The sequence below is a fragment of the Salmo salar genome, chromosome ssa26, assembly GCF_905237065.1.
Source record: "Salmo salar chromosome ssa26, Ssal_v3.1, whole genome shotgun sequence".
Classification (NCBI taxonomy): domain Eukaryota; kingdom Metazoa; phylum Chordata; class Actinopteri; order Salmoniformes; family Salmonidae; genus Salmo; species Salmo salar.
In genome coordinates, this window is record NC_059467.1 from 34,903,668 (window position 1) to 34,913,276 (window position 9,609).

At 42.4% G+C, this 9,609-nt stretch overlaps 2 protein-coding genes across 2 annotated transcripts; one reads left to right on the forward strand and one right to left on the reverse strand.

The window, feature by feature from the left end:
• Positions 1–3,641: 3,641 nt before the first annotated feature.
• LOC106562624 (huntingtin-interacting protein K) lies at positions 3,642–4,997 on the forward strand. The gene is made up of 4 exons (XM_014127583.2): positions 3,642–3,938; positions 4,313–4,368; positions 4,462–4,513; positions 4,767–4,997. Exons 1-4 carry the CDS (start codon positions 3,777–3,779, stop codon positions 4,860–4,862), a joined length of 366 nt encoding a protein of 121 aa, XP_013983058.1. The 5' UTR covers positions 3,642–3,776; the 3' UTR covers positions 4,863–4,997.
• Positions 4,998–5,089: 92 nt separating this feature from the next.
• Positions 5,090–9,224, reverse strand: LOC106587811 (microfibrillar-associated protein 1). The gene is made up of 8 exons (XM_045708374.1): positions 9,007–9,224; positions 8,451–8,667; positions 8,011–8,155; positions 7,624–7,817; positions 7,031–7,300; positions 6,374–6,533; positions 6,025–6,114; positions 5,090–5,632 (listed from the first exon to the last, which is right to left on the reverse strand). The coding sequence occupies exons 1-8, from the start codon at positions 9,086–9,088 to the stop codon at positions 5,453–5,455; spliced, it is 1,338 nt and encodes a 445-aa protein (XP_045564330.1). The 5' UTR covers positions 9,089–9,224; the 3' UTR covers positions 5,090–5,452.
• Between the last annotated feature and the right edge of the window lie 385 nt (positions 9,225–9,609).

The following is a 9,609-nucleotide window of genomic DNA, read 5'->3' on the forward strand; positions in this document are numbered from 1 at the left end:
ACAGTGGTACTATTTGTTTTCCTTCATCCCAGTTGGATATCACGCAATCATAGCTCCTGTCTGAGATCACAAAACCATCAACACTCGCAATCATTGCCCTAAAAAACACAATAGTGACTACCAATTAATTCCTTACAGTGACAATGAACAAATACTATTCTCCAAGAATCAACATACACTGATGTAATCGCAGCAGAGTAGAATCACTAAGAATTTTAATCTGGTATGAAGATCTTTAATCTGCTGTTGGCTAAATCACTCCACCCTTCAGATAAACAGGCTTATATTCATTTTTGTATGTTTAAAAAAAATATACAACGGAAAAAACTGTTGGCCCTCCCTGTTTCAAAAAAAAAATCTGTTTGGTGCATAATGAATACGACCCGGGTTTTACTCTCGAGGGTCGGTCAGGGCGGCCCACCACTGTCGCCCTCGGTACTACCCAGCATTCCTGGGGGCCCTTTCACTGACAGATAATTGCTGTTGCCTCGTGGGAGAGGAGACACTGCCAAAGCGAGCAGACAAAAGCAAATTAGAGGAGCCAAAACGACGCTTGAGTGAAAGCATTCCATCTATGGTTTCAATAGGCCTTTTGGAAGAACGGTTGGATCGAGTCCAAGCACATTTTCTAAAAAACACAGTTGACTGTAGTTTTTTTTTAGTGTAAAAAATAAAACATCTTATGATTCTTTAGAGCCCAGTTATTTAGAGATATGTTTGAAGTGTAAGAATGTAGAAACATTGTAGTCTTACTGTCCATTGAGAGTGATGAGACACAGAACTAAAACGATGACCCAGAGAGAGTCAAGCCTCACATGTCAGTCAGAGGATTCCCATGCCAAACCATGGCAACACAATTTATCCATTCATCAACAGTGACATAACTGATTGAGTGTACATAACAGTCCATTTTCCAGTTTACGTTCTCTGGATTACACAGAAACTGCAGATTACGGCAAACGTCCTACACGTAATCTACACCACAATCCCAAACATTTTTGAAAGGATGAAACATAATATTTCTGCTTCACAGGTTGGGGGATTGAAAACAGTATTTGATTGCCTTTTTTATGTGGCTCAGCAACCCATGAGTGCAAAATTCAAACTAGCAGCTTAATGAATTGAGGATTCTTTCAATGAGACTTTCTATCAAAAATAATATACAGTATAGGCCTATGTGACATGAATTGTATAACTGTAAAATGGGCCATTTCCCTCTAAAGAATCATATCAATATGATCACAGTGTACTGTCTGCCTGCCTGCCTGCCTGGCTGGGTTGGTTGTTCAGTCTGTTTGTCAATCCATAGCATACTGTAACTGTATATGTCTAGGTCAACAGTAACTATTACAGATCAAGAAGTGGATCATAGTGAGGTGTTGATGAACTACTGAACATGGCCAGGAGCTAAATTGGGTGAGAAGGAAGGCAGTCAGTGGGACACATTCCACCAGGCAGGGGAAGGGAAGGGGGGGTGACACAATAAGACATTCTATTCATTCCATTGTGTTTACCAGGATGGTAATGTCTGAAACACCATTCACTGTTTCTCAGGCTGGGAATGCGATCCATAAAAACTATAGAATTTGATAGAATTCATAAAGTATTCTTTGTTATTGAATTTTAGGTAGATAGTCTAATCTCATCCATTTTGAAGGCAGTCCCACCAGAGTTGGATTCAATTCCATTTAAATGAAATAAATTCAGGAAATAAACTTTAACTACATTGACTGAATTGAAATGGAATTGACCCCAACACCAGTCCCACCACTTGCAAAAGCCCAAGCTCACTCCCTGAATGCTTCGTTCTGAGTTCATCAGTCTCTCACCTGAGTACAGAGACAGAGACACAACATTACTTCCCAGACTGGTGCAGCAGGCACTGAGGTGGGCGAAGAAGCTCCAGGTCCACCGGCTCTCTACGATCAATCATAAAACAGGATGAAAGGGGTACCGGGACAGCAGTACAGAGTTAACAAGCCCATAAACACTCAAGTTTAGGATGTGCATATCACCCTCCTGTTTTTCATTAATAAGCCCCAGCACCACCATTCCTCTGGGCCCCATCGATCATCCCACACATCTCCCCCAACAGACAGGCATAGATGATCTACAAGGCAAACACCCTGAGAGGGAGAGCCAGTCAAAGAGATGTTGGCTTCAGATGTGATCAGGGAAGGTTTCTCTACTTTTTAGGCTTAAGCTGATTAAAATAAATTGGATTGATTGGTAAGTGTAGTGTAGTGTACAGGAGGCGGGAAAACTATTGTGGGGGGATCAAGAGAGAAAAGTAGGAGGTTGGCCAGGTTGTTGGGACTCCGAGTATTAAAGTACTGTAAACCTCTTATGCAAGACAGAAATAGGCCTAGGTGTGCGGAGTACCCTTTAATCCAACCTCATGCAGTCTACACATCAACCTATCCAGTCAGAATATAATTTGGCATTTGGCCCATCTGGCCAAGTGACACTTGGAAGTTGGATATCACATTTTTTTTAAGAGAGTGAACTGGATCTTAAAGTAACTGTCCTGAGAAAATCTCACTTTTGAAAGTTAATACTTTGTTAACTCATACCCAAATAATGTTTTGACTCATCTTATACTCGTATTTGTGGCCAAAGCATAAATTGGAGAAAAAACACTTAAAAACCCCAATCTCAAACTTGTATCTCAAACAGACCAATTAAAAAATGCTTGCTATTTCCTCATAGAGTGGGGTGGCAGGTAGCCTAGTGGTTAGAGTGTTGAACTAGTAACCGAAAGGTTGCAAGATAAAATCCCTGAGCTGACAAGGTAAACATCTGTTGTTCTGCCCCTGAACAAGGCAGTTAACCCACTTTAAAATAAGAATTTGTTCTTAACTAACTTGCCTAGTTAAATAAAGAGTATAATGTCATACAGCTGTCCAATCAGCAGTCTACTCTCATGAATATCTTTAATGACCGGTATACACCCATACCATTATGTTGTTGTGGTACACCCATACCATTATGTTGTTGTGGTACACCCATACCATTATGTTGTTGTGGTACACCAATACCATTATGTTGTTGTGGTACACCCACACCATTATGTTGTTGTGGTACACCCACACCATTGCAACACAGAAAAGCTGATTTTTTTTTACATACTTAATTACAATTTTGAGAAGGAAAACCATTTCCTCATATTGTAATTAATTATAGGTAATTTATCATAGAAATCTGGAAACTTACAAATTCGTAATTGCATGACATTTCTTTTTTTCCAGGATGTAACATATCACCTTGCACACTTTTCGGGGACCAGTTTTGGCTGGTGATGAATTACTGGCTGTATCACCAAGGATATCAAGAAATGTTTCTTGCATGGTAAATTAAATGTTTGCCTGGCATGCTAGAATATGCATAATTTGTAGTAATATTAGTATAACTACTATAAGATGATTTAGAATAAAGATTTAGTTAATCTAATTGTATATGAAGTTAACAAAATATAAATTAAAACTGAATATCAATATAAAATATTTAAATTCTTGCTTACAAATAGCTGATAATGGTTTGCGGTTTTCCTATAGCGCTATCTGGTATCCTTGGGACGTCCCTACCCCATAACCCCAACTCTTACATAACCCTAACGTTAACCTTTTTGTAAACTGCAATGAGGGTATGAAAGTCCCAAGGACTTGGTTAGCACGCACACTGGAAACCATGTGACATCGGTGCTTCTTAATTTGCCTTCCGATAGGTTTGTAAACGGATACCCACTCTCTTTTCGTTCCGGCTTTACAGGAGCAAACATGGCGGCAGAGGGAGATGTGGATTTGGACCTGGAAGCTGAGGAGAACTGCACTGGAAAACCAGCAGAAAAGCCTCGGAAACATGATAGCGGGGCTGCCGATTTGGAGAGAGTCACCGATTATGCCGAGGAGAAGGAAATATCAAGCTCCGATCTTGAAACGGTGAGGCTGGGCCAAGCGCGCGGGTGACGATGGGTAGCTAGCTTATGCTAACAACGGGACTAACCGGCGTACAGTGAAGAGTGGAAACATATTTGCACAAACCATGTGTTGTGAAAATGTTACCGTAATCAACTCACAAACGCGTCATTTCACGGTGGCACGTGCTGTTTATCCAAGTCAGCCCTGAACAGAACAGGCGCTGTACATCCCAGGACAGGGTAGAGCTTCTGTCTATTCAGCAAACGTTAGCCTATGGCTGCTTGTATGTTTTTCTGCCTTGCATAATTAATACTCTTCCAACCTGTTTTGGGAGTTCTAGTTACTGACTCGTTAGTGCTGTCATACCAATATGATCCCTGCATGTCCTGTTTCAGGCTATGTCAGTGATTGGAGACAGGAGATCAAGAGAACAGAAAGCTAAACAAGATAGGTGAGTCACTTCCTTTGTCAGATTTTCATTCAACAACCATTGATCTGCCAATGAATGAGTACACTAATGACTTGTCTGGGGTTATGATTTCAGGGAAAAGGAACTGGCTAAAGTCACTATCAAGAAAGAGGATGTAGAACTCATTGTAAGTATCCCCCCAGATATGTTTCTTGTTTAAGTGTCAGGGTCACAACCCTCATCTAAAGTTAAATTGTCTTTTGCATCACAAAAGCATTTAATCAAATGAGTCCTCTGGAACTCTAGTCATCCATATTCTACTAGGGGAGTTATTAGAAACTCTGCTTCAGAGATACATTCACAGACCGTCTGAAGTGTTCTATCAATACAACTACCCATTCTGATTATTCTAATGTCCTGCCTCAACTGGCTTTCCATAGATGGGCGAGATGGAGATCTCCCGAGGAGTGGCCGAGCGCAGTCTGAGAGAACACATGGGCAACGTGGTAGAGGCTCTGATTGACCTGTCAAACTGACCAGGAGAAACTGATCCTAGAGCAGCTTTATGCAGCAGCATTGGACACTGGACTGCTTCCTAGCCTGACCGTATTCACTGACTCCATTTCATAGCTCAAATCAGACATTGTCACTGAAATAAAATGTTGCATTTATCCTTGTATATTCAACAATACTTCAAAATTGATTACTTTTGCAAGCACCTGTTTTTGATTTATAATACATGTGGAATGAAAAAAAAACAATGGATGAAAATGTTGTTTTAATCACGTACGCTTTATATCCAAGTTAGAAGAAATTAACAGATGTCAGATCAATGGTGATAAAACAAAATAGCTACACAACTTTGAAAATGTACAAAATTACATCAATATGCCTCCATGAAGCATCCACACATTATCAGGGCATAGCCCTAAACCCAGGGCCTTGCTCAAAGGGTTGGTGCATTCAGGATATTGCAGGTAAATGTATGGCCATAGAACATACTTCAGTGAAGTGTAGTTAATTTCCATCTGCAACATTCTAAAACGTTTCATCCCACTGAACACACCCCAAGCTTGTTAAACAGTCTTGACTATACTGAAGTCTCTCTCCCCCTCCAAACTTGGATTCAGGTCTTCCTCTTTTGCACTGTTGGCCGGTCAAACACATCTCTCACTCCTGCAGCCTTCTGCTTAAAGAACTTGCTGTTCTGAGCGCTCTCCTGAGCCCAGGCTGAGTCAAACGATGTGGTGTCCTGGTCCACCAGGTGGGTGTACTTCGTGCGTCCGGAGCGACCAAAGTTCTTGACCTGGAATTAAATGAGGGGGTTGTTAAAGATGAACTGTCGGATGTTTATTTGCCAATTGTTGACATCACATTTTGGGTTGGCTGTATGGCTCATAATTGTATAATTTCTTGTCATGAAACCACACACATCCTTAATTTGAGGTAATGTCTGGATAATATCTGTCCATTTAGGAGAACATTGTCTCAAGAGCAGCTCCAGAACAAAACATTCTGTACAGACACTATAAATGAAAGAAATTCATTTCAACAGGGGTTGCCAATACACTGGGTTCAAAAACAGTCAATTTTCTGTTTACATCGATAGTGTACATTTATAATAGATAAACAGGGGGAATTCATGTGCTACAAAAGTAGGATGTGTGCTACGTGATGTTTGAAAGAAGTCCAGCTGACCTGCATGACTTTGGGGAGGATGGTTTTGTTGAAGTGGTCCTCCAGAGTGGGGGCACTGAAGTCTCTCTTGAACACATTCTCTTCTTCGTCCTGGAAACAGATCACATTCAGCCAACATCAAAGACGAGACGACCTATGAATATTCTATAACAGTGCACACACTGCTTATAAGAATCACTCAAACAACAATCTAACACACGTAGTGGTTAACAAACGTGGGACAGTTCACTCCTATACTTACACTTTCTCCTACAATTCTAACAATCACTCATCAGCAACATATGGTGTGTTTCTTATAAGAATGCACTGTATTGAGTTCTCTGAACCCCAGTGTCTACAGAAAACTCACCATGAAGAAGGCTCCTCTGTGGTAGTACTTCTGGAGGAACTTGTATTTGCCCTTTGAGGCCTTGTTTGTGATCTGTTTTCCATTATTCCGCAGCTCGGCCCTGCGCTCCTCCTCGGTGAGGCTGTGGAACCTCTCAATCTCAGACTTCTCTTTCTCCATTCTGGAAAATCCGACAAGGCAAGTGGGTTACATGGACAGCAAAGGCCTGTGTCAACATAATTAACTCTGCACCAGTAATTATTAACATGGTTCAAAACACTTAAAGTGTACAGATCATTCATACAGATAATCAAATAATATAAAACAAAGACGCTAGTCTTTTTTTACTTTGAGAGGGAACACCAGCTTTCAATGGTTAAGTGAATCAATGCACTATGTGAAGTATTTCTGATGTCTACTTCCATTGTCATCCAAGACCGTCTTAATATGTTCCTCTCTTATGCATTTGCCTGTAAATTGTTTTGAATGGTTTAAAGTGCTGCACAATTAAATGTACCACCGTGGGGCACTTTAGGGCACACTGTAGCAAAATGTTTCAAAAATGAAAACGAGTGATTCTTATAGGACAAGTTAAGATAGTACTTGCCCGTTTCAGATCTATATTCATTTAGTGCCTAGTGAACACCATGGTTCATGTTTAAGTCTGATTGTACTCACGCTTCACGGGCCTCCCGGTCCCTCTTGATGCGCTTGAGCTCCCGGACCTTCCACGCCTCGTACTCCTCCTCCTCATTCTCCCCGTCCGTGTCCAGGGAGTCGAGAGCGGCCAGAGTGCGGCGGTTCTCCTCAAACTCCTTCTTGGCCTCCTCCTCCACGATCTTCAGGGTGTAGCGCCGCCGCTCCTCCACCTGCTTCTTGGCCTCCGCCTCCAGCTCCCGCTGTTTGAGCTCGTCCGCCTCGCGCTCTGCCACTGTTACTCGGTCCTTCCTGAGGAGACACACATCAAAATCCAATTTTCTCACTCGGGACACAAACTCTGCAACACAATCCATTTGTTGTGAACATACTCTGTTCATATGAAAACAGGACAGCAGGTATACACAAACTGATGCATGCAGTAAAAAACAGCATAAGAGCTGATAAGTTTTGTACTGGCTTTTAAATTATTCATCAGCCAATTTGAATTGTCTAATCCCAAGCCCACAATCAAAGTGTCCCTTAGAGAAATAAAGTTATTACATTCTATGAAATAAGTCATATTAAGCCCTGATAATGGTTCAGGAGTGATCTTGGATGGCAGGACTCCTTACTTGCGGATGAAGACTGGTTTTAGCCGCGGCTCGGCCTCGTCTTCACTGTCCGTGTACTCCTCGTACTCTGACTCCGACTCCTCCTTCTCCGCGCCCGAATTCCCTTCTTCCTCCACCTCCATGATCTCCGGCATGTCCTCGTTCTTCCGCTCCTGCGCTCGCTGGCGCATCATCGCTCGCCGCCTCTCGATTTCCTACACCCAAAACAAAGTCAATGTGTTATATACAGGGTATCTTGTATACCATTCCATGTTAAACACCTGGGACCGTATTCACAAAGCATCTCAGAGTAGGAGTGCTGTTCTAAGATCAGTTTTGTCTTTTAAATCTTAATGAATAAAAGGGGTGCCTGATCCAGCTTTCCAAGAAGATCCTTGTGCCACTCACCTCATCATCCACTTCTTCCTCTTCCTCCTCCTCTTCGTCACTGCTCTCTTCGGGTGCTCTCTCCGGATGCCAGGTTCCCTCGTCGGAGTCTTCACTGCTCTCTGCAACCACCTCAGGCTCTGCGATCTGTCTGTGTCTTGCCAACCTGAGAGAGAGAAAGAAACATTTACAATCATCACAGCACTCAACATCCAGTAGGGCTAATAGTTAGGCCTAAATGGTTTAGAGATCAAAGCCCAATAAAAATCAGTCAGTCATTCATAGTATTCAAATTCCTGATAACCCACAATATGTGCAGAATTTTTTTAACAACCCCTCACCCAACTATGGGTGTCCACTGACAAATACAGTTCAGCTCAATGAAGCTGGGACTGGGAGCCATCACAACCAACACAGGATCCCACTGGTTTACAAGATGAACTTATGAGAATTATCTTCACCTCTCCTCCGCATCCTCAGAGACACGGTTTAGCAGACGTTTGAGACGCGGGTCAGACACCACCTCTTCCTCCATCTCCATCTCAGGCTCGGCATCCTTTGCCTTTTTTATAAACTGGAAGTCCTCCTCCTCCTCGTCAGAGGAGTCCATGGGAGCATAGTCGGGACGTTTACCCGACACATAGCGCTTCACCTTCACCTTCTCCATCGAAATCTCACCTGGGAAGGGGAGTAGGGGAGCACACTTGGTTACCATGAACCGTCCATTATCATTGATGGCTCTATTTACTCTTTAAGTTGTATATACTGTCGTTTTGTTTTGTGATGGGTTAAAACATGAGTAAGGGCATGAATTGTGTTTTTATATCTACTGTAGCCGCAGACAAAACGTTTGTCCATACAATTAAGGAAATGCAGCGTGACATTAACTAGCTAAGTTATTAAAAAATGGTGTACTTGGATGGCTAGATAGCTATCTATTGCTACCATGAAATCCGCTCTCACCTAGTCCAGGATAGCTTGCCCTAGCTAACGTTGGCTACAGGCTACAAAACTCACCTTTCTCATTTCGAATCGGCACAGCACCAGCCGTGGACTGGATCGGCGGTTGCTTCATGTTGAGGGCGTCCCGTCCAGACATGACTGCCCGATCAACAATATCAAAATATGAACAAAAAAATGAAATCAACTTCTAGATAGCAAAACAAACGCGTCGTTTATTTTCTCGACCACCACAGGAAATACTCTAACAGTACCGGAAATCATTCTTCTTCTTTGGGATTTGGTTGGCGGGTCGCATCCAACTTTTAAGGTGCATACACTGCCACCTACTTTACTGGAGTGTAAGGCCAGTCACGGCCTACCTATATTATATTACATTATATTCATTATTCCTGTTCCTCTAAGAAAGTGAAATAGAGCCCTAGACACCACTTTCCTCCGTCCACTACAGCAACCCAGCCAGCATCTAACCCTTTCACACAATCTCTCCCTATCTACGTCATACAGTCCACAAAATAGAAACACCTGCACCACCGTTTCCTCCACTAAACACTCATCACACATACCTGTTTCATGTCTCTCTATCGTCCACAACGTGGCATTCAAACCCAAACTGTAGTCTACTCCACACAACTTCCTCTGTCCTACATCCCATACGTC

What these genes read in the sequence shown, in the direction of transcription:
- LOC106562624 (XM_014127583.2), top strand. Translation starts at nt 3,777, where the DNA reads ATGGCGGCAGAGGGAGATGTGGATTTGGACCTGGAAGCTGAGGAGAAC. An exon ending in CAAGCTCCGATCTTGAAACG is followed by an intron (nt 3,939 to 4,312) that starts GTGAGGCTGGGC and finishes GTCCTGTTTCAG; the next exon opens with GCTATGTCAGTGATTGGAGA. An exon ending in CAGAAAGCTAAACAAGATAG is followed by an intron (nt 4,369 to 4,461) that starts GTGAGTCACTTC and finishes TTATGATTTCAG; the next exon opens with GGAAAAGGAACTGGCTAAAG.
- LOC106587811 (XM_045708374.1), bottom strand. Translation starts at nt 9,088, where the DNA reads ATGTCTGGACGGGACGCCCTCAACATGAAGCAACCGCCGATCCAGTCC. An exon ending in AGGAAGAAGTGGATGATGAG is followed by an intron (nt 7,818 to 8,010) that starts GTGAGTGGCACA and finishes TTTTGGGTGTAG; the next exon opens with GAAATCGAGAGGCGGCGAGC. An exon ending in GACCGGGAGGCCCGTGAAGC is followed by an intron (nt 6,534 to 7,030) that starts GTGAGTACAATC and finishes CGGATTTTCCAG; the next exon opens with AATGGAGAAAGAGAAGTCTG.